Raw genomic sequence first — 25,390 nt, 5'->3', positions numbered from 1 at the left:
ACAAGAAATCTCTGGACAGAAATTAAATAGGAGACTTTCAGGAAAGGAGAAATGAAGTCATTCAGAGCATAGGAAAGTACAGATAGTAAACCAAAGTAGAAAAAACATTAGTGGAATATTTGAAAGATGAAATGGAGAAATCTGCCAAGAAGCTGAATCAAGATACTGAGAAATAGGAAATAGGAAAGAAAGGATATGAAAAGCAGAGTATCAATACAGAGGTTCAATATCTGACTTGAAAAGAAATAGAGACCTCCATGAAAAATAAGGAAGAGATCCACTGTCTGCTCTGTTTAATCATTGAGAAGGCCTTGGTTCTGATAAGGAGTTTGTTGAGTTTGAAGTAATAGTAGGGAATAGAAACTGAAGTGATCATTAAAGTAAGACAGTTATTAACACTGGGGTAAACAAGCACCATCCAAGAGCTGTAATTATGGCAAACAACTAAACTATGAACATTTATTGCATATTCACAACATGTAAACACTGAATATTAATTTCACCATTAATTTTTACATAATTAAATTTTGAATTCTGCTGAAATGTTAAGTACATAGAGTGTAGTATAAGGGAAGTAAATTCTTATTTTCCTTTGTAGCAAATTAACAGGAAACTTCACACATCTTAAAAATCCAGCATAATGTGATAGCAATTTAGATACAGAATGTAAATCCCAAACAGATTTCCAAAGAAGGCTGCCTCTGCGGAGCTAGAACTGAATTGGGGGTAGGGATGGGTGGGGCAAAGCTCTTTTCCACATGTTTTATGTAATTGTCAAGCTTCTAAATGACATCCGTGAATTACACTGATAAATTTTAAGTAAACTGTATTAACAACTTCTATTATAATTTTTAATTATGTTGATAATTTTTCTGTTCTTTTTTAACATGATTTTTATTCATTTACTTGCAAGAGAAGAATTCTGCATTTATGTCAAATTTTAAAAAAAATTTTAAAAAATGACGTTGTGTTAGTTCTGCTGCACAACAAAGTGAATCAGCTGATTGTAAACACATATTCCCTCCCTCTTGGAGTGGAATGCTTTTCAAGAGAAGGTGTTGGGACAAGCCACGTGATTTTGGATTGTCAAGTTTGGGATTTGACTTTATTTTACTTATAAGGTTAGCTTATTATGTACTTCATGGGTGCTGACTGCAGACACAGGTCTCTGGGATCAGAGACAGAGGAATGAATTACTCACTGCAGCCAAGCAGCAGGCACCTCAGCACATTTGCCCAACTTCCTCATTGTCCTCAGGTCTTGTGGGAACAATACAGCAGACACAGACAGACACAACACATCTGGGGATCTGCTACACAATTGTGGAACCCTGAGACAGGGGAATCCACTGCTTTCATAGCAAGCTGCAAGCAAGCCTTCTCTTTGTCCACGGGAATGTGATCTCATCTCTCAGAATTAGCAGCTACACAAACAACCCTGAGAAATAAATGGTTCAGGAGAAAGTATCGTCAGGGCCTTCCATTCTCAATAGACACAACAGGAGGTAAATGTACTTACTGGCTGTGGTTTGGGACAGGTCTCTTTACCTGTGAAAGGCTCATTTTTCTTACATGCATGATGGTGAAAATACTAAATACCTTGAGCTTGCAATCATCTACGTAAATCACCTGGATAGTGCCAGGCATACAATTAGCACTAAAGCTCTTATTTTTATCTTTCTGAAAAGAAAACAAAACCCCCAAAAGTTTAAATTCTGGTCTTTTCCAGAATCCATGAATGAGCAAATTTGTGAACTTTTGCAAGTTGTCAGTCTAAGCCTTGGTTTTATCACCTGTGAAATGGGAATGGCAAATCCTCATCACAAATTAATGAAAGCACATTATTGGTAGTTCAGTACTATCTACTGCTTCCTTTAAGTGAAAGTGAGTGAACTCGCTCAGTCGTGTCCGACTCTTTGCGACCCCGTGGACTGTAGCCCACCAGGCTCCTCCATCCATGGGATTCTCCAGGCAAGAATACTGGAGTGGGTTGCTATTTCCTTCTCCAGGGGATCTTCCCGACCCAGGGATCGAACCCAGGTCTCCCACATTGCAGGCAGACACTTTAACCTCTGAGCCACCAGGGAAGCCCGGCAACTGCACACTAAGACGTCCAACTGTACTGTTTATACTGCAGAAGCATGATTGTATTAACCATCAAATACCAGGAAGAAACTTTACCTCAAAAATACCATGCACAGCAACTTGTCAAAGATAGTAACACAATTTCAACTTTTACTTAGGCTAACGGTGATCACAGTTCCATATACTCAAAGCTATGGTTTTTCCAGGAGTCATGTATGGACGTGAGAGTCAAGAGCCAAAGAAGGCTGAGGGCCGAAGAATTGATACTTTAAAATTGTGATGCTGGAGAAGACTCTTGAGAGTCCCTGGGACAGCAAGAGATCAAACCAGTCCATCCTAAAGGAAATCAAGCCTGAATATTCATGGGAAGGACTGATGCTGAAGCTGAAGCTCCAATACTTTCGCCACCTGATGTGAAGAGCTGACTCACTGGAAAAGACCCTGATGCTTGGAAAGATTGAGTGCAAGAGGAGAAGGGTGTGACAAGATGAGATAGTTAGATGGCATCAGCAACTCAATGGACATGAGTTTGAGCAAACTCCAGGAGACAGTGAAGTACAGGGAAGCCTGGCGTGCTGCAGTCCATAACAGGACTTAGTGACTGAGCAACAATATTTATTATTATCACTCTTTCTTTGAAATTTGGTTGTGAAAATAATTAAAGATTACTTATACAATATATACTTTTTTGAAATTAGTCATTAATTTTTAAATAAAAAAGCAAATATTTCAATTGATGCTTTTTAAAAATTTTCTAAAAATTTATGTTTAATTGAAAGATAATTGCTTTACAGAATTTTGTTGTTTTCTGTCAAACATCAACATGAATCAACAGTAGATATACATATGTCCCCTCCCTCTTGATCCTCCCTCCCACCTCTGTCCCCATCCCACCCTTCTAGGTTGATGCTGAGCCCTTGTTTGAGATCCCTGAGACATACAGCAAATTCCCATTGGCTATCTATTTCACATATGATAATTTAAGTTTCCATGTTACTCTCTCCATACATCTCACCCTCTTCTCCCCTCTCCCCATGTCTGTAAGTCTGTTCTCTGTGTCTGTTTCTCCATTGCTGCCTTGCAAATAAATTCATCGGTACCATCTTTCTAGATTCCATATATATGCATTAATATATGATATTTATCTTTCTCTTTCTGACTTACTTCACTTTGTATAATAGGCTCTAGGTTTATCTACTTCATTAGAACTGACTCAAATGCATTCCTTTTAATGGCTGAGTAATATTCCTTTGTGTATATATACCACAACTTCTTTATACATTCATCTGTCAATGGACATTTAGGTTGTTCCCATGTCCTAGCTATTGTAAATAGTGCTGGGGTGAACACTAGGGTACATGTGTCTTTTTCAATTTTGATTTCCACAGGGTATATGCCTAGGAGTGGGATTGCTGGGTCATATGGTGGTTTTATTCCTAGATTTTTAGGGGATCTCCACACCGTCTTCCATAGTGGCTGTATCAGTTTACATTTCCACCAACAGTGCAAGAGTATTCCCTTTTCTCCACACCCTCTCCAGGATTTATTGTTTGTAGACTTTTTGATGAGGGCCATTCTGACTGGTGTGAGGTGATGCATACCTCATTGTAGTTTTGATCTGCATTTCTCTAACAATGAGCAATGTTGAGCATCTTTTCATGTGTTTGTTAGCCATCTGTATGTCTTCTTTGGAGAAATGTCTGTGTAGGTCTTTTCCCCACTTTTTATTGGGTTGTTTGTTGTTCTGGTATTGAGTTGTATGAACTGCTTGTATATTTTGGAAATTAATCCTCTGTCAGTTGTTTCATTTGCTATTATTTTCTCCCATTCTGAGGGTTATCTTTTCACCTTGTTTATAGTTTTCTTTGCTGTGCAAAAGTTTTTAAGTGTAATTAGGTCCCACTTGTTTACTTTAATTTATCTTTGTGTATGGTGTTAGGAAGTGTTCTAATTTCATTCTTTGTGGATGCTTTTTAAGATGCTGTTTATTCAAGGGAAATTGGTTTACAATGCCATAAAATATATGTTGTAAGAATATTTTGCATGTGTTTGATTATGTACAGTCTTTTGAAGAGGCCCATAGCTTATATTAGCTTCTTAAAGGGACCATTAACAAGACTGAGATTGCACAGGTGATGAGTTAATAAGCTATGATCATCTCTATAATCAGAGGACAACAAGACTCCAACTAGAACACTAGTTCCAATCTTCCTTCTAGTGCTCCAACAATATGATCTCCTGAGAGTTCTTTACTTAGTTACTCTTTATAGAATTATTCATGATGAACTATCAAATCACCCAAGTAAATATGTAAAATCCATGGGCAGATTTCTTCTATTTTCTAAAGTTTAATGACTAAGTTTCTTTTTGAACAAACCACATATGTCGTTTACTTTAAAAACTCATAGTGTATGAAAATCATCATTTTTTATGTTACAGAAATGCACATTTTCAAAGTCATGTTAATTAAAGAACTCATTTTCATGAAAAGCACTCTAATGCCCTTGAAAGGCAGTAGACTTAAAGGTTAAGGGCATAGAATCTACAGCTAGGCTCTCAGAGCTATTGATTCAGCTCTCTCAATTTCTGCTTTATGTATCAGGTGAGTTAAGTCTTAATCTCCTCATCTCTAAGTAAAGGTAACATCACTTAGCTGTGTTATAAATTCATATTAAGAAATAAATGAATTAAGGCATATATGAAGTATTTAAAATAGTGCCTGTCACACAGTAAGCAAAAAGTATTACCTAGTATGATATTACAGATAATATTTCAATGCTGATAGTTGAGGCAATTGTCCTTATAACAGTATGTTTAGAAATATTAAAAGTTAATAAAATACTTATCATTTGCAAATAAAGCCTAAAGTGGAGTCAAAAAGCCTTTTTTACGAAATACTTCAGTTACTGGTTGGGACCACATATTCTGGGCAAACAAGCAATGCTTGTTTAAAAACTGGTAATACCTTGATTTTAATGAGGTGAATTATTTAGAATAGATTATAGTCATCATCTTTTTTTTTTTTTTTTTTTTGACATTGCTGCTTAACTAAGCCAAGATGTTTTAAGGGAAAATGAAAGAAACGCACATCCTGTTTGTGTGTCTTGTTTCATAAAAGAGAACTCCATGTCCTCTCTTACACAATATTTCCTAAACAGTAGAGAATGTGATTAGTTACATCTTGATTTAGTTTTCTTTTGATGTGGTCAGGACAAATCTTTAATTTACATGTTTTAATAAAGAAATGCAGGATCACACTCACCAAGGTGACATATTTTTTCATCCCTGTGCTGTTAAAGAAGTTATTGTATTATACCTTAAACAAAAAGAAAGTCAACAAATAGATTTTTATTCAGGGTATGATTTATGACAGAAATCCTACAAACAGTGTTTTTCCTTGCCAAATAATTCCTTCCAAGTATCTTTTTTTTTTTAAAGAATTATGCAATGTCTATTTTTTTTTACACCAGAAAAATAGCGAAGATATGAATTTGACATCACATGCATGGTGAGAGCCTGGAAAAGATTCTAAGAATGCTATTTACTTCCATACAAAAGGTCACAGAATTAATTCTCTAAGCCAATATTTGAAACTGACTGGCTAGAGAGTCTTGGATGTTTGGGAAATTAATGAGTGTACATTCAAATTGTACTTGTGCATATACTTCTAATAACCCTTTCCACAAGACAGAGAGCATTGTGCCCAGCAGAATTTACAGTTGCCTTTTGAAGAGAGAATTTTGCAGATGGACAATATCACACTTGCAGGATCACTTAACCTAGCTGAGTTAGGAGAAAACTTGCTTTTGAAGAATCAATTCCGTGGATTCTTTTAGTGTGCTATGGACTCTAACTTGAATGAATTGTCAGATGATCCCCTGGGACTTTTAAAAATTCAGCAGCTTCACCTCTGTCAGCTTATGCCTCTCAAATGACATCACTGGGACCCCACCAAGAGTATTCACTGTCAGATGTACATCATTATAGCTTTATGTCTATGGCCTACATAAAAATGCTACTTCAGAGAATGTGGTTGCATTTAGTAGAGCTGATGGCTAGTTTTTGCTAAAACTTAATTTTTTTAAATAAGTGATTTAATTCTGTCATCTTTGTGTTCATACTGTATAATTTGGGGGAGGAGGAAATGGGGAAGTCTGGGGTAGTGAGAATGTGCTAATAATCCTTAATAACTAACATTGATTGTTTACTAGGTGTCAAGCACTTGACTGAGCATTTCACAGATTAACTAATTGCTCACAACCTGTCTCCAGAATAGGTATTATTATTACCTTCCTTTTGGAGATATGAAAACTGAAATAGAGTGAAATGACATAATTGGAGACCATAAAGTCTTTGGTCACAGAGTTTAGATGAATGACTCAGTCTAGGATATCTACTAATACACTGCAGTTCAGTGGGAAAGCTTTCAATAAAAGGGGCTGGCTAGAGAGTTCTTAGAAAAGAACTTCATTTGAATAAATTTGGATTTATTTGGATCTGGTTTCTTTTTCTCATATCCAGAAACTACAAATTCTTGGAAATCCATGAAGATAAGTAATCCCTGAAGTCATGTACTCTTTAAAGGAAAAAAAACAAAACATTCAAGTAGTGAATTACCTGGAAAGTCAACATTATAATACATTCTGAAATGAGGAAAAGTAGGGTTCACCATCATGTCGTCTCACTTTGTGTGAAGTTACATCAAAAGTTTGTTTGGTGAACACAGAATATGTCACACATGTTTGAGAGGGCTATTTTGTGGACCTAATACAATGTGGTGAAATGCTCTAATTCCACAACAGGGAAGCCCTAGTACTGAGAATTTTGGAGTCCTCTAGATCCAGAGTTTTTTCCGCTGGATGTTCACTGAGAAGATCTTCAGTGTAGTTAAAAAGACAGTAAAAGATGTCACATGAAATTACTTTCTGGCACCCAGACTTTTCACATCCAGATTCCAGACCTTGTATCTATTGGGTTGGCCAAAAAGTTCATCTGGGTTTTTCTGTAACATCTTATGGAAAAACCCAAATGAACTTTTTGGTCAACCAATACTTGCCTCAACCATATCGTCTCTATGATTTGGGGGAACTGTGTCTTTTGGCCTTTGGTATTAATTTTGTAAAGCTTACTCTCAAATATCTTTTTTAAAAGGGTCTTTTCTGGAAATAGAGACCACTCTTAGATATCTCCATCACTATCTAAAGGAAAGCATAAATATACAAAAAAATAACTGTGATTAGATGTTTATATATACAGCTTTTCTTCCCTCCAAAACCAGATTTATTTAAAGGATACAGTTATTTCACACTAAATAATATATACAAGCTGGAGCAAATTTTCTTGAGTAGATGTTAGCCACAACCAAAACAGCATTGTTTTCCATTGTATCCTGAACAATAGACTATTAATATGACATTATAAATTTCTTTGTAAAATGATTACTTCGAATTCTTTCAGGTTGACATTAACACTCTCCTGTCCAATGGATCTCAAGAATTTTCCGATGGATGTACAAACATGTATAATGCAACTGGAAAGTTGTAAGTAAGAATAACATATGTTTTCCTGAATATTTAAAAAAATATAATAGATATAGATACTCTCAGATTACTCTCTGAATATCATTCTCAGAATACCATCTCACCCTCCTTCTCTCAGAATTCCCTTATACTCTTTCTCATGGATAATGAAATCAAACCCTCCCTCACTCAGATATCCTTTCACCAAACTTCTCAAAGTAATTCCTGTTATCATTCTTCTAAAAATTACCTCTGACTCTTCTCTCAGAATTCCGCAGACTCTCTTCTTTCTCTTAGAATTCCCTCAGACTCTACTTACTCTCAGAATTCCCTTGGAATCTCCTTCTATCTCTCAGATTTCCCTGACTGTCAGTCTTTCTCCCATAATTACATGAAATCTCATTCTTCACAATAATATCTCAAATCTTATTTTCTCAAAATTCAATTTAAAGGTGTAAAAATTCCTCTACACTCACCTATAAGCAGGATTCCTTTCACCAAACCTCTCTCTGAAATAAGTATAAAATTCCTTCACTCAGAATTTCCTCCTACAAACCTCACTCAGAATTTACTTAGAAAAGTCCTACTTTCTCTCAGAAATCTTTCATTCTGTCAGATTTCCCTCAAAGAAAAGTCCTTCTTTCTGTCAGAAATCTATCTCTCAGGTTCCCCTAGAAGAGACCTTCTTTCTGTCTTTTATAGATATCTTTTTAGATATCTTTTATAGATATCTTCTTTCTATCAGGGTTCTATCAGAAAGGGTTTCCCTGATATTCAGTTGGTAAAAATCCTCCTGCAATGCAGGAGACCCCGGATCGATTCCTAGGTCAGGAAGATCTGCCAGAGAAAGGATAGGCTACCCACTCCAGTATTCTTAGGCTTCCGTTGTGACTCAGCTGGTAAAGAATCTGCCTGCAATGTGGGAGACCTGGGTTGGGAAGATCCCCTGGAGAAGGGAAAGGCTACCCACTCTAGTATTCTGGCCTGGAGAATTCCACAGACTGTATAGTCCATGGGGTTGCAAAGAGTTGGACACGACTGAGCAACTTTCACTTCAATCAGAAAAGTCCCTCCTTTTGTCAGAAATCTCCTTCTTTCAGTCAGCTTTCCTCAGAGAAGTCCCTCTCTCAGTCAGTAATCAGCTTCTTTCTGTCAGGTTTCTCTCACAGGAAAAATCTTCTTTCTGGAAGAAAACTTCTTTCTGTCAGTATCCCTCAGAACTATTCTTTCTGTCAGAATCACCTTCCTTCTGTCAGGATTCTCTCCCAGAAAAGACCTTTCTGTCAGAAAACTTCTTTTCATTATGTTTCCCTCAGAAACGTTCTTCTTTCTGTCAGAAATCCACTTCTTTCTGTCAGGTTTCTCCCCTCAAAAAACACATTCTTTCTATCAGAAATCTCCTTCTTTCTGTCAGTTTTCCCTCAGAAACATCCTTCTTTCTGTCAGAAATTCTTTCTGTCAAGTTTCTCTCCCAGAAAAGACCGTCTTTCTGTCAGAAATCCCCTTATTTGTGTAAGGTTTCCCTCAGAATCATCCTTTTTTTCCTGTCAGAAATTGCCTTCTTTCTGTCCCTATTTGTCTCCCAGAAAAGACCTTCTTTCTTTCTGATATCTCCTTCTTTCTGTTAGGTTTCCCTCAGAAACACCCTTATTTCTGTCAGAAATCTCCATCTTTCCATTAGGTTTCCCTCAGAAATATCCTTCTTTTTGTCAGAAATTTCCTTCTTTCTGTCAGGTTTCTCTCCCAGGAAAGACCTGTCTGTCAGAAAACTCCTTCTTTCCATCAGGTTTACCTCAGAAACATCCTTCTTTCTGTTGGGTTTCTCTCCCCAAAACATATTCTGTCAGAAATCTTCTTTGTGTTAGGTTTAGCTCAAAAATGTCTTTCTTTCTGTCAGAAATTGCCTTATTTCTGTCAGGATTCTCTCCCAGAAAAGACCTTTCTGTCACAAAACTCCTTTTCATCAGGTTTCCCTCAGAAACGTTCTTCTTTCTGTCAGAAGTCCCCTTCTTTCTGTCAGGTTTCTCCCCCCTAAAAACACTTTCTGTCAGAAATCTCCTTCTTTCTGTCAGGTTTCCCTCAGAATCATCCTTTTTTTTCTGTCAGAAATTGCCTTCTTTCTGTCACATTTCTCTCCCAGAACAGACCTTCTTTCTGTCTGATATTGCCTTCTTTCTGTTAGGTTTCCCTCAGAAACATCCTTCTTACTGTCGGAAATCTCCTTTCTGTCAGGTTTCTTTCCCAGACAAGACCTTCTTTCTGTCAGAAATCCCCTTCTTTGTGTCAGGTTTCCCTCAGAATCGTCCTTTTTTTTTTTTCTGTCAGAATTTGCCTTCTTTCTGTCACATTTCTTTCCCAGAATAGACCTTCTTTCTGTCCGATATCTCCTTCTTTCTCTTAGGTTTCCCTCAGAAACACCCTTCTTTCTGTCAGAAATCTCCATCTTTCCATCAGGTTTCCCTCAGAAACATCCTTCTGTCAGAAAGTGCCTTCTTTCTGTTAGGTTTATATCCCAGAAAAGACCTTCTTTCTGTTAGAAATACCCTCCTTTGTGTCAGATTCCCTCAGAAACTTCCCTTTTTTTCCTATCATGTCAGAAATTACCTTCTTTCTGTCAGGTTTCTCTCCCAGAAAAGACCTTCTTTCTGTCAGAAATACCCTTCTCTGTGTCAGGATTCCCTCAGAATCGTGCTTCTTTTTTGCCAGAAAGTGCCTTCTTTCTGTCAGGTTTCTCTCTGAGAAAAGACCTTCTTTCTGTTAGAAATCCCCTTCTTTGTGTCAGGATTCCCTCAGAATTCTCCTTTTTTTGGTCAGAAATTGTCTTCTTTCTGTCAAGTTTCTCTCCGAGAAAAGACCTTCTTTCTGTCAGATACCTCCTTTCTGTTAGGTTTCCCTCAGAAACACCCTTTCTGTCAGAAATCTCCATCTTTCCATCAGGTTTCCTTAGAAACATCCTTCTTTCTGTCAGAAATTGCCTTCTTTCTGTCAGGTTTCTCTCCCAGGAAAGAACTTTCTGTCAGAAATCTCCTTCTTTCCATCACATTTCCCTCAGAAATGTCCTTCTTTCTGTCATGTCGGAAATTGCCTTCTTTCTGTCAGGTTTCTTTCCCCCAAAAAAGGGCCTTCTTTCTGTCAGAAATCTCCATCTTTCTGTAAGTATTAGCTCCCCCCAAAACACATTCTTTCTGTCAGAATTCTCCTTCTTTCCATCATATTTCCCTCAGAAATGTCCTTTTTGTCAGAAATTGTCTTCTTTCTGTCAGGTTTATCTCCCAGAAAAAACCTTGTTTCTCTCTGGAATCTTCTTTCCATCAGGTTTCCCTCAGACACATCCTTCTTTCTGTCATCTGTCAGAAATCTCCCTCTTTCTGTAAGGTTTCTCTCCTAGAAAAAGACGTTCTTTCTGTCAGAAATCGCCTTCTTTCTGTCGGGTTTCTTTCCCATAAAAGACTTTCTGTCAGAAATCTCCTTTCTATCTGGTTTCTATCTGAATTCTCCTTTTCCCCCCAAAAAATTCTAGAAAAAACATGTAAAAAATTAGTAGATTTATAAAAACGGATGGTATGTATTATTTGTTTTTTAGTTTTTTTCTGACATTTACTGAAAAGACATGTTATTTTGCACCTGTTATGGATTGGTATCTGTCTTACATACACTCTATACACTCTATGCTGGTATTTAAAGTAAATTTGAAACTACCATTTTTGAAGATTAAAAAATATCTATTCTCTTTATATGCATCAATGGTAAAATGGATGCTAACTTTGAAAAATATGGTACTTTTTAAAAAATTGAGCGCGTGCTGAAATACAAATCTTGTTATGTGTTATTTCTCATACACACAGCAGAACTGTTTTTATTGTCATGTTTCCACCTGTGTAAATCGTTACTTTGACTATTTTTACTCCAATTTATCGAGGTGATAAGTACCAACTACGCCTTCTTTCTGTCAAGTTTCTTTTCCAGAAAAGACCTCCTTCGGTCAAAAATCTCCTTCTTTCTGTCAGATTTCCCTCAGAAAAGTCCTTCTTTCTGTCCAAAATATTAACACATGAAAACTTTAGGTCCTTTTATTTCTTTAAACTTATCTGTTTATTACCCCAAAGTTGGTTGGTTTTCAGTTTTTAATGCCATACACAAAGATGACATTATGTAATTTTTTTAAATACTCCGTCATACTCAGAAAAAAATGCCTGTTTGACATATTCTTTTAGAAGAAAATTGCAGCCGGAACTTCAGAATTGGGTGGCATGAGTCCAGGCCTGTAATGTGGTAAATCTGCCACTAGAGGGCATACCTACTTCGTAGGGGGACTTGCTGCCAACCCTGCACCCTGGTTTTCTCTTAAAGTAAGGAAGTGCAAATACCTATTTCTCTGATAATAAAATTTAGAAGATAATATAATATCTTCTTGTTAAATTTAAATACATTATATAAGTAAGTGGATTAATTTAATTAATATAAGTTAATTAATGTGATTATATTAACTTAATTAATATTTACATTTTATTAACTTAAATATTAGTCACATCCATGGAATAATTACTAAATTAAATGTAAGGAAAATAAAAATTTAGTTTTAATTGGGAGATCTATTTAGCAATAAAAATGGGAGGTTGGAGTTGGGAGTGGGAAGCAATACAGGATTGCTTTTCCTAGCATTGCAATTCCTAGCATTGTTGATTTCTAACTCAACCTTGAAGGCATTCTGAGGACAGGTATCTTTGTTGCAAAATTAGGTACATGGGAGAGTGTGGAGGAAAAAAAATTATTTGAAAAATAGTCTAAGACAGACTTGTTCCCAAATTATTAATTCAAGAATACTAAATATTATCCAATAGTGAGGAGCTGTGGAAGATTTAGGAGCAAGAACAGGAGTTGGTTAATATTATGCTCTTGAAAATTCTCTCATACAGATGGACCAAGTTATTTAAGAAGGTTCTATAATACTCCAATAAAAAGAATAAAAGTAGGAGCAGAGAGGAGCAGTGTGGAAGGTAGATACAATACAGACTGATGCTATAGAGGAGGCAAAATGTTATCTTTACCTTCTTAGACTCCTCAGTCTTGGCCTGAAAATTAAACAGAAATAAAACATGAACAGAAGAAAAGGATACAAATTTATTTAATATAAGTTTTACAGAGGGAAATGAATAGTCAAGGAAGTGGCAAAGCCTAAATGCTTTTATATCAGGTTGAACAAAGAAAAGCGAGAAGCAGCTGTGGAAAAGTAATGCTATGTGAGGAAGCGAAAGGAAGGTGAGAATTATTTTAACAAGGTCTGTACAGAATTCTCTTGGCTTTGATCCCCTGTTGAAGAGTGTTTCTTTTTCTCCTAGTACAAGGAATACATCTTTCACATGGAAGATTTTACTCTACTGTTTTCGGAAAGAAAAGGAGAGATTAGAATGCTCTTCTCACACCTGCTGTTTTTCAGGTGCCTTTAAAATAATTCTTCTGCTGAAGTGGCATATTTTGGGGGTGCATATTCCACTGCTCTTCATTCACTTTAATACAAAGTGGATGCAAAGTCTCTGAGTGCCCACTTAGTCAGAGACAAAGAGCTTAGATAAGTAGAATCATTTTGGAAATACTGACAGAGAAAAAAACAGAATGAGAAGTAAATGTTAAAAGGAATATTGATAAATCCAGTTTTAATATATTTGTGATTTGGGAAATGTACATAAAAAGCCAAAGGAAGGAGTTAGAAATGAAGAGGTACTGTTTTTTTGTAATTTATTTTTAAGTGAAGGATAATTACATTACAATGTTGTGTTGATCTCTGCTGTGAAACAAGGTAAACCAGCCGTAAGTATACACACATCCCCCCCTCTGGAGCCTTCCTCCCACGCCCCATCCCACCCCTCCAGTTCATCACAGACACGGAGCTGAGCTCACTGTGTTATGAAGATGTACTGTTATGAGCCATCTACAGAGTAGTTCAACAAGATGAAATTTCTAAAGGAGAGAGTATAGAGATGCAAGCACACCCACAAAGAAGAACCAACTCTTAAGAAAGATCTACATTTAGAGGTGGTTGTTGTGCAGTTGCTCAGTTGTGTCCAACTCTTTGCTACCCCATGGACTGAAGCATGCCAGGCTTCCCTGTCTTTTACAATCTCCCAGGGTTTGCTCAATTTCATGTCCATTGAGTCAGTGATGCTATCTAACCATCTCATCCTCTTCCCCTCCCTTCTCCTCCTGCCCTCAGTCTTCCCCAGCATCAGGGTCTTTTTCAGTGAGTTGGCTCTTTGCCTCAGGTGGCCAAAGTATTGGAGCTTCAATGTCCTTCCAGTGAATATTCAGGGTTTACTTGTTTGATCACCTTGCAATCTAAGGGACTCTCAAGAGTCTTCTCCAGCACCACAGTTTGAAAGCATCAATTCTTCTTTCAGCTCTCACATCTATACACAACTACTGAAAAAACCATAGCCTGACTATATGGACCTTTGTTGGCAACGTGATGTCTCTGCTTTTTAATACACTCTCTAGGTTGGTCATTGCTTGCCTTCCAAGGAGCAAGTGTCTTTTAAGTTCATAGTTGCAGTCATCATCCACAGTGACATTGGAGCCCAAGAAAATAAAATCTGTCATTGCTTCTACTTTTTTCTCCTTCTATTTGCCATGAAGTGATGGGAGCAGATGCCATGATCTTAGTTTTTAAAATGTTGAGATTTAAGCCAGCTTTTCCACTCTCCTCTTTCATTTTCACCTAGAGGCTCTTTAGTTCCTCTTTGCTTTCTGCCATTAGAGTGGTATCATCTGCATATCTGAGGTTGTTGATGTTTCTCCTCGCAATCTTGATTCTAACTTGTGATTCATCCAGCCCGGCATTTCACATGATATACTCTGCATATAAGTTAAATAAACAAAACGACAGTATACATCCTTGTTGTCCTCTTTTCACAATTTTGAACCAGTCAGTTGTTCCATTTAAGGTTCTAAATGTTGTTCCTTGATATGCATACAGGTTTCTCAAGAAATAGGTAAAGTGGTCTGGTATTCCCATCTCTTTAAGAATTTTCCAGTTTTTTTTTTTTTTTTTATCCATACAGTTGAAGGCTTTAGCATAGTCAATAAAGCAGAAGAAGATGTTTTTCTTGTATTCTTTCCTTTTTTCTATGATCCAATGAATGTTGGAAATTTGATCTGTGGCTCCTCTGCCTTTTCTCAGCTCAGCTTATACATCTGGAAGCTCTGGGTTCGTGTACTGCTGAATCCTAGTTTGAAGGATTTTGAGTATAACTTTTTAGCATGTGCAATGAGCGCAACTGTACGGGTGAAGGGGAGGGAATGGGAAATCACTCCAGAATTCTTGCTGCGGGAACCCCATGGAGAGTATCAAAAGGAAAAATGGAAACTTTACCCTCAGATTAACCTGGAATGCTAAATCCTATCACTGAGAATTCCACTAAAATAAAGGAAGAATGTTGTCCATTTATATGGCCCAAGTTCAGATCTTTCCCTTATGAAATCTAAAGGCCTGTCGCATAGTCCAGGGGTCCCCATCCTCCAGGATCTAATGCCTGATGATCTGAGGCAAAACTGATGTAATAATAATAGAAATGAAGTACACAACAAATGTAACAAGCTCGAATCATTCCCAAACCATCTCCTCCTTCCCCTGGTCTGTGGAAATACTGTCCTCCACAGAAATGGTCCCTGGTGCCAAAAAGGTTGGAGACCACTGCCATAGTCTACTTATTCCTCAAATCTCAACAGATGTTTAGCCAACTACTTTTATTTACCCAAAATTTTAATATACCATTTCTTATGGTCTTGAATATCCTTCATTCAACCTCAGAAGAGAATTCTGAAAAAAATACAGTGAATGCTTGCTTTGGGGTGAAAAGAAATTGTGTTAGCTTATTTTTCTTTCTTCGTAGTAGTCAATTTTTCACTCTCCAAGTCCAGCCAGAAAATACAGGCCAATTACCTTGACAATTTGCATTTTCCAAAATTTACATCAGTAGAAACCTAATAAAATATTAAATAATATACACTACAGAGAGCATTCTACAATGAAGCCCGGCTTTTTGTTAAGTGTTTTGTTTAATTTTTAAAGTAATCTATAACTTGCATCCCAATTTTTGCTGGCAATATATAAAACTGAGTGGCATTTCTAGTGAAGATGAAATAAATATTAAAGTGATCACAACTTCGCTTCTGAGAATTAGATGTACTAATTTAGTTTACTGAAGTTCAAGATTCAATACATGATTCATTTTTTTTTAGTTGACTATGAAGTAAGTCAACTAAGAAAAAACAAAACAAAACATACAGTTGACTGTATGAAGTAAGGGGCTTCCCTGGTGGCTTAGAGGGTAAAACATCTGCCTGCAATGCAGGAAACCTGGGTTCAATCCCTGGGTCAGGAAGAATCCCCTGGAGAAAGAAATGGCAACCCACTCCAGTACTCTTGCCTGGAAAATCCCATGGGCGGAGGAGCCTCGTAAGCTACAGTCCATGGGGTCACGAAGAGTCGGACACGACTGAGCTATGATGACACAGATATGAAGCAAAACATAGGGCTATCTTTAAAAAAAATAAATTTTTATGGATATTACTGTTTTACTTATAAAAGCATCTTACTTGTTTCCTTCATAAATAGCTAATCTATGAGGGAAGGAAACATAGCTATTTTATAATTTATACTACACCCTTAAGGAATTTACAGTGCAAATCAATGTGCAGAAATAGGGGTAAGGAAAAAAAGATTTAATTTTCAGCTTTCATTTATGCCATAAAGAAACTTTCTAAATGTGCAATTTTTTTCCCTAGTTTAAAAAAAAATAGAGGATATGTTTAATCTTGAAAGTACTTTCTTTGAGTCATAATAAAGCTTTCTTGTTCATTAAAAGACAGTGTTGACTTTAAAAAATGTACAACATGAGAGTTGTGAGTTAAATTTTATTTGGGACAAAATGAGGACTTAGCCCAGGATACATCATATCAGATAGCTCTGAGAAGCTGTTCCAAAGAGCCAAAGGGGCAGGGGAAGAATGGGTATATATGTGATTTTGGTGAAGAGGGAATACATGCAATCAAACACATATTTTTTATAGGTTTCTGTTAGTCACAAGAAACAGTTATCTCCATGAAGGATTGTAGTGCTTTTCTAGTTATGAGGAAATATGACAACTGGGCTCATAAAATTGGCTCCTGAAAGTATCTGTCTGAAGCCCTGTTCTGCCAGTTTTTCCCTGAGCACAGAATGCCTCATTTCTATTCTCCACCCTGAACTCCTTTCAGTGGGTGTTGAAAATCAGCAGCTGCAGCAGCACGTGATTTAATCTTTGTAGAGGGCTTCCCAGGTGGCTCAGTGGCAGAGAATCCACCTGCCAATGCGGAGGTGCAGGAGATATGGGTTCAATCCCTGGGTTTGAAAGATCCACTGGAGAAGGGAATGGCAACCCACTCCAGTCTTCTTGCCTGAATTCCATGGGCAGAAGAGCCTAGCAGGCTACAGTCCATGGAGTCACAAAGAGTCAGACACGACTGCGTGACTAACACTTTCTTTCAGAGGTAAATAGCAAGTGCCTATGGTGAGTGCCAATTTGTAGTTGGCGACAGTATGACATAGGATACATAAACTATCACTATATTCAATAAACAGTATAATTATGTGTTTCACATCTAAAGAGGAATGTAGGTAACAAAAAAGGAAAACATCACCAGAGAAAGTTAAAGAAATTTTAATTATTCAACTTGGAAAAGAAAATATGAGGAAATAATTCATTGATGAAAGAATTCTTTCTGCAAAGAACAGTCTAAATCCCTAAAATTACAGTAAAAGTTACTTATAAGAGTTAAAATGAATAAAAATTACTGACTGAAATTTTAAGAAGCTTTTGAAATATACTTTAATGAGGTTTTCAAATAGATATATCTAAAATAGATGGGAGGTCTTTGCTATTTAATTTTTCAGATTCATTTCTAAACCATGTCTGATAAGATTCAGATTGGTTACTCTGGAATTTACGTTAAGACTAGTTTTGAAGAAGGTTACAATTATTTCCTAATAATTTCTATTGTTATTCAAGCTTTTTCATAATTTAAAAAAGGTGTGAATATTATTCAAAATAATATTATGCTTTTTGCGTGGCTAGTTAGAGATACAAATTGTTCTTATTTTCTGAGTAGTTATTACTTAAGCCTCTGTAGTTACAATGGTGGTTAGAAAGCAAGTATTCACTAATGAACTAACTAGCTACTTGGAAAATCAGTTCCCACTTAAGCATTAAATATTCCATTATATTTAACACACTTATTTAACATATTCTATTTAACTCTCCTAATTTGTCCATATATTTGTAATTTGAATTTTTGCTAATTATCAGATAATCAGAGTGATAATCTTTGCTTACAAAGCTTAAGAGACTTTCCCAAAGTCACACAATTAAGAAGTAGACAAAGCAAATTCTTGTGAATTAATAGCCCACAAACTTACATCAAGCAGCATTCATTCAGTCACTTTGAACTCTATCTGACAATTTCAAAATATTTATAATGTGTGACTATGGTATACATAATTTAGCTCTACAGCTAAATATACCCAGTAATTTTACTTACTTTCTCAGATGAAAAGGCTTATAGTTCCTTCTTCTGCCTGTTTCTCCTCCCCTGAATGTCTTCCCTTGTATTATAATTGGCCTAAACCAAGTTGTGGGTTTCTCAGGTGGTTCTAGTGGTAAAGAACACACTTGCCAATGCAAAAGATGTAAGAGATATTGGTTCGATCCTGGGGTCAGGAAGATGGAGGATCCTGGAGGATCCTGAGGACAGAGGAGCCTGGAAGGTTACAGTCCACAGGGTTGTAAAGAGTTGGACATGACTGAAGCCTCTTAGCATGCACACAAACCAAGATGTACTCCTCCCCACCCACCAACGCACATCCCCCCACCCCCCTTCCACCTTGGCTGACAATGCCAATCATTTTGTGACATGCCGTCTAATATTTAAGATCACAGGGAGCTGCAAAACACTCTTGACCCAGACCACATCTACATCAGCTACTGTAGATACCACAAGTAAGTTCTACGTGTCTTGTTTCATGTCTACCCAATTGGGTGGCTTTTTTTGACTAATTACAAGTTTGCCTTTGCCCCAGTTAAACATCATTATGTTAGATTCAGCCCATAATCCTTACCTGATGATCTGTATCTTTTCTGGTTAATAGTCTAGAGAATTGAGCAACATACCATTATACAATCCGAAAAGGGCCCGTCTGAGAAAGTTCTTCAACAATGCCCTAGAGGTATTCTTCTAGATGGAGTACTACTCAAAAGAAAAAAATTAGCAATTGTTCTTTAAATCAGTTATAAATCACTTATGTGTATTATCCTTAACAGTATTTTGAAATCCTTGTTCATAAGGATAACCTAAGAATTCATTCAATATCTACATTTACCTTAGAATTCCAGCACACTTGGTCATAAGATCATGATATGATGTTAATAAGCATGGCTTTTCCTTTATGACGCTATTGGCATCTACTGACCATGGATGGCTTCCTAACTTACCTGCTCACAGGCTAAATTTTAACCTCTCCAGAATTTTGTGAGTTTTGTGTTAAGATCCTTTATCTTTAATGCACAGGCTACCTGTTAATAAACTTGAATATATTCTCAGCTTTAATCTCATAATAGCTTAGCAGTTCTTCAGGCCACTTCTGACCACCTTTTCTCACAAGTCACTCTCTATCCAATTATATTTTTGTATTTCCTTAATAATAACTATCACTATGTTTCCTTTATAATACCTATTATATTTCCTTAATAATACCTATGAGTTCCACCCCTGCCGCTACATCCAAGCTCCTAAAAATTGTCTCTTTTGTTTGTAATTTATTATTCCCAGAAATTATGATGAAAATTAAGATAATGTTCTCTTTCTTTCTCCTAACCACAGATAATCATGTGTGCATGTCTTACCTAGAGCAGTTAAGGTGGCCCACTGTGATTATATTTAAACCATGGATTCTTTATTTTATTGGAATATAATTGCTTTACAATACTGTGTTAGTTTCTGCTGTACAATGAAGTGAATCAACCATATGTGTACATATATTCCCTCCCTCTTGAACCTCCCCCCACCCATCCCTGTCCCACCCATCTAGGTCATCACAGAGAACTAAGCTGAGCTCTCTCTGCTTTACGGCAGCTTCCCACCAGCAACCTATGTTATGCATTGTTGTTGTTCCGTCCTTCAGTCATGTCTGACTCTTTGCAACCCCATGGACTGCAGCACACCAGGCCTCCCTGTCCATCATCATCTCCCAGAGTTTGCTCAAACTCATGTCCATTGAGTCGGTGATGCCATCCAACCATCTCATCCTCTGTCATCCCCTTCTCCCTCTGCCCTCAATCTTTCCAGCTTCAGGGTCTTTTCAAATGAATCAGTTCTTCACATCAGGTGGCCAAAGTATTGGAGCTTCAGCTTCAGCATCAGTCCTTCCAATGAATATTCAGGGCTGATTTCCTTTAGGATTGACTGGTTTGACCTCTTTGCTGTCCAAGGGACCATCAGGAGTCTTCTCCAACACCACAATTTGAAAGCATCAATTCTTCGGCGTTCAGTCTTCTTTATAGTCCAACTCTCACATCCATATATGACTACTGGAAAATCCATAGCTTTGACTAGATGGGTCTTTGTTGGCAAAGTTAAGTTTCTCCTTTTTTAATATGCTGTCTAGGTTTGTCATAGCTATTCTTCCAAGTAGCAAGCATCTTTTAATTACCTGGCTGCAGTCACCGTATGCAGTGATTTTGGAGCCCCCCAAGATAAAATCTGTCACTGTTTTCTTTTATATTTTGTCCTACCTCCTTTAGAAGACAATGGGCTGCTTTTCTGGGTGCCTGATGTCCTCTACTAGCGATCAGATGTTGTTTTGTGGAGTTTGCTCAGCATTCAACTGTTCTTTCGATGAATTTGTAGAGGAGAAAGTGGTCTCCCCGTCCTATTCCTCCGTCATCTTAGCTCCTCCCCCGTCTGTCACTCTTTTCACTTTTTTCCCATCTATTTGCCCTGAAGTGATGGGACTGGATGCCATGATCTTAGCTTTTTGAATGCTGAGTTTTAAGCCAGCCTTTTCACTCTCCTCTTTCACTTTTATCAAGAGGCTCTTTAGTTCCGCTTTGCTTTCTGCCTTTAGGGGGGTATCATCTGCATATCTGAGGTTGTTGATATTTCTCCTGGCAATCTTGATTCTAGCTTGCGGTTCATCCAGCCCGGCATTTCGTATGATGTACTCTGCATGTAAGTTACATAAGCAGGGTGACAATATACAGCCTTGATGTACTCTGGTAGTGTATATATGTCAATCTTTTTCTCCCAATTTATCCCACCCTCCCCTCCTTGCTGTGAACTCTTTAAAGAGATTATCAATTAGCTCTGTGGAACAAGTGCCCTCTCTACACACAGTGAATGCCTTGTGGCTAACATTATCATTTTACCCATGCTCTACTTTTAACTCATGCCATGATACCACTAAGGTCTTCTATAAGCTATGCTGTCCTCATTCTTCTTCTGCCTCAGACTTTCAGGAGTTTTTGTTTTTAACTTTTAATTTGGTAAAATACACATATGCAAAGGCTTCCAAGGTGGCTCAGTGATAAAGAACCTGCCTGCCAATGCAGGAGACATGGGAGACGTGGGTTCTGTCCCTGCATGGATAAGATCCCCTGGAGGAAGAAATGGCAGCCGATTCCAGTATTCTTGCCTTGGAAATCCCATGGACAGAGAAATCTAGCGGGCTATAGTTCAGTGGGTTGCAAAGAGTCAGACATGATTGAGTGCCTAGACAGGCATGTACACATACATACTTAAAATTCACCATCTTAACCATTTTCAAATGTAAAGCTCAGTATTGTATAGCAATATCGCATTGCTATACAACCAGTCTCCAGAATTTTCTCATCTTGTGAGACAAACTTTGTACCCATGAAACAACTCAATATTTCCTCCTCCTTGTAGCCCCTGGAAACCACCATTATATTTTCTGTTTCCATGGATTTGATTACTCTAGATACTTCATATATGTGAATCGTACAGTATTTGTCTTGTTGTGAGTTAACATAATACCCTCATGGTCCACCCATGTTGTGGAATGTATGAGAGTTTCCTTCATTTTCAAGCGTGAGTAATATTCTACCATGTGCCACATTTTGCATCTGATATACTTGCAATTCATTTATTTGTTGATGGATACTTGGATTGCTTCCACCTTTTAGCCACTGTGAATAGTGCTGCTATGAAATGGGAGTAGAGATATCTCTTCAAGACCCTGCTTTTAATTCTTTTGGCTATATATCCAGAAGTGGAATTTCTGAATCATAAGCTAACACTATTTTTAATTATTTGAGGAACTGTCATCCCATTTCCCATGATAGCTGCACCATTTTGTGTTTTCACCAGCAGTGCACAAGTGTTCTAATTACTCCCATCCTTGCCGACACTTGTTATCTGCATTTTTTTAGTAGCCATTCCAATGGGTAGGAGTTTCAGTAATCCTTTTAGAATACTCAAGATCAACCTAGAGGGATGGAATGGGATGGGAGGGAGGTTCAAGAGGGAAGGGACATATGTATACTTATGGCTGGTGCATGTTGATGTATGGCAGAAACCATCACAATATTACAAAGCTATTATCCATCAATTAAAAATAAAAGGAGTACTCAAAATCACCTTCAATTTAAAGTGTTATGTCATTTTTCTGGGATCCTACCATTTTCTATTTACAGCTCAGAGTTGTCACAATTTTCTTTCTTGCTTAATTAATCCCCCAAGTAACCCCAGTTCCTCCAGCCCTCCTATTTACCACCTACTCCAAATGATCTTTCCAGAGTATGCTTTTTTAAAACTTGAGTAATCCCTTCTCCAGAGGTTGTCCTATGTTCAATCTCAATAACTCCTTAAACTGTGCAATGCATTGCTACTACCTATATAAGAGAACAAATTCAGGAAAATTCATTGTACCTTTGTCTTTCATTAAGAAACTATGTAAACTATGTAGATCTACTATTTTTCCAAATATTCAGTTTTCTCTTTTGTAAGATAAATGAACTGCATTAGATGACAACAAAGGTTCCCTCAACTCTAGGATCCCATACATTTTTCAAATATGCAAGACCATAAATCTGACATGTAACACTAAAAACATCACATCTAAAAATCATGGTGTATCTACAAAAAGGAATTGAGAAAAAAAAATGAACAATGAAAAAAAATTATAACTTGAATTATCTATAATGAAAATCAAGAGGAAAACAAGCCAAACTAAAACACAAAAAAATGAAAATATGAAAGAAAGATAAAAATATGTAATGAAAGTTTAGAGAAAATATATTTTTTTTAATGGAACACAAGAATGTGATTAAAGAGTTTACATGAATACACTGATGAGATGGTCTTTAGAAGCATTTATAATGCAATACTGAGGTCAAAACTCAGGACCAGTGGTGATGACAATGCCCGTGGCTGATAAATTCACTTTTCCCTCTGGGGCAGCTATGGCCATAGATTGCTTGTGTCATGTTGTACATATCCTGTTCACTTTCCAGAAGATTTTAAAGTCTCTAAGGCATTTATAGAATGCTTAATCAAATTTCTGGAATCTCTTAAGTCCCAAGTAAGCTTATGTCTTTTTCACAAAATATCCTACCTGTGGTAGCCAGTCCCTAGAAATTTGTTGATTTCTTTGCTTTCTGCATCAGAGTGGAAAGAGAGTCCATATGCAAATTTATAAAACAGAACAAAATGAAAAAAAATAAAAAGCCAAACCCACTACCAAATTGTTAGCACTTGTTAGGAGTAAGGACTCATATCATTGCCAGTCCTTAGGTCTGCTGGAGAACTTTTGACTTAAAATAATAAATACAATCATTATAATGAGTTCATAAATGTGAGCAATTTCTGCAGTATGCTCTTTATATATTAATATGATACAAATATGCCATCAATAGGGGCTTCCTAGGTGGTGCTAATACAAAACCTGGTAATGAACCAGCCTGCCAGTGCAGGAGAGATAAGAGGTGCAGGTTTGATCCCTGGGCCAGGAAGATCCCCTGGAAGAGGGCATGACAACTTACTCCAGTATTCTTGCCTGGAGAATCCCATGGAAGGAGGAGTCTGGTGGGCTGCAGTCCATGGGGTCACACAGAGTCACACACGACTGAAGCCACACATGCCATCAGTAGAAGTCAGAGCTTTGTCTAGGAATAGTGAGTTTTTTCCCCTAAGTTAACAGCAGTTTCATAAAGTTTTCCAAAATTACTCTTTTGGAACTGATGTGAGTAGTCTGGACACAAGTTCAATCACTCAGTTTTGTCTGACTCTTTGCTGTCAGCCCATGGGCTGTAGCACCCCAGGCTTCCCTGTCCATCACCACCTCCTGGAGCTTGCTCAGACTCATGTCCATCGAGTTGGTGATGCCATCCAACCATCTCATCCTTTGTCATCCACTTCTCCTCCTGTCTTCAATCTTTCCCAGCATCGGGGTCTTTTCCAGTGAATCGGTTCTTTGCATCAGGTGGCCAAAGTATTAGAGCTTCAGCTTCAGCATCAGTCCTTCCAATGAATATTCAGGACTGATTTCCTTTAGGACTGACTGTTTTGATCAATGTTTTGATCTCCATGCAGTGCAAGGGACTCTCATGAGTCTTTTCCAACACTGAGTTCAAAAGCATCAAATCTTTCCTTATGCTCCAAATCTCACATCCATACCTGACTACTGAAAATATCATAGCTTTGCATAGATGGACCTTTGTTGGCAAAGTAATGTCTCTGCTTTTTAATATGCTGTCTAGGTTGGTCATGGCTTTTCTTCCAAGGAGCAAGAATCTTTTCATTTCATGGCTGCAGTCACCATCTGCAGTGATTTTGTAGCCCAAGAAAATAAAGTCTGTCAGTGTTTCCATTGTTTCCCCATCTATTTGCCATAAAATGATGGGACAAGATGCTATGATCTTAGTTTTTTGAATGTTGAGTTTTAAGCCAGCTTTTTCTACTCTCTTCTTTCACTTTCATCAAGAGGCTCTTTAGTTCTTCTTTGCTTTCTGCCATAAGGCTGGTGTCATCTGTGCATCTGAGGTTATTGATATTTCTCCCTGCAAACTTGATTTCAATTGTGCTTCATCTTGCCTGGCATTTCACATGATGTACTCTGCATATAATTTAAATAAGCAGGGTGACAACATACAGCCTTAACGTACTCCTTTACCAATTTGGAAAATCTGCCTGCAATGCAGGAGACCTGGGTTCAATTCCTGGGTTGGGAAGATACCCTGGAGAAGGAAATGGCAACCCACTCCAGTATTCTTGCCTGGAGAATCCCATAGACAGAGGAGCCTGGCAGGCTACATGGGGTCACAAGAGTAGGACACAACTTAGTGACTAAACCTAAACCTTACCACTTTGGACCCAGTCCATAATTTCATGTCCAGTTCTAACTGTTGCTTCTTGACTTGCATACAGATTTCTCAGGAGGCAGGTCAGGTGGCCTGGTATTCCCATCTCTTTAAGAATTTTCCACAGTTTATTGTGATCCACACAGTTAAAGGCTTTGGCATAATCAATAAGGCAGAAAGTGAAAGTGAAGTCACTCAGTCGTGTCTGACTCTTTGCGACCCCATGGACTGTAGCCTACCCGGCTCCTCTGTCCATGGGATTCTCCAGGCAAGAATACTGGAGTGGGTTGCCATTTTCTTCTCCAGGGAATCTTCCTGACCCAGGGCAATAAGGCAGAAGTAGATGTTTTTCTGGAACTCTCTTGCTTTTTCTATGATCCAA

General features: G+C 37.5%; 1 protein-coding gene across 1 annotated transcript in view; it reads left to right on the top strand.

Moving 5' to 3' along the window:
* Positions 1 to 25,390, top strand: part of GLRA3 (glycine receptor alpha 3) — a 175,780-nt gene that overhangs the window by 100,916 nt on the left and 49,474 nt on the right. The window contains exon 5 of the mRNA XM_061132544.1: positions 7,542 to 7,624. Coding sequence (XP_060988527.1) covers positions 7,542 to 7,624 — 83 coding nt within the window. The remainder of the gene's footprint in view (positions 1 to 7,541; positions 7,625 to 25,390) is intronic.

This window comes from Dama dama, chromosome 29 (assembly GCF_033118175.1).
Source record: "Dama dama isolate Ldn47 chromosome 29, ASM3311817v1, whole genome shotgun sequence".
Taxonomy (NCBI): Eukaryota; Metazoa; Chordata; class Mammalia; order Artiodactyla; family Cervidae; genus Dama; species Dama dama.
Note: the sequence above shows the minus strand (reverse complement) of the source record. Positions and strands in the feature narration are given on the sequence as shown.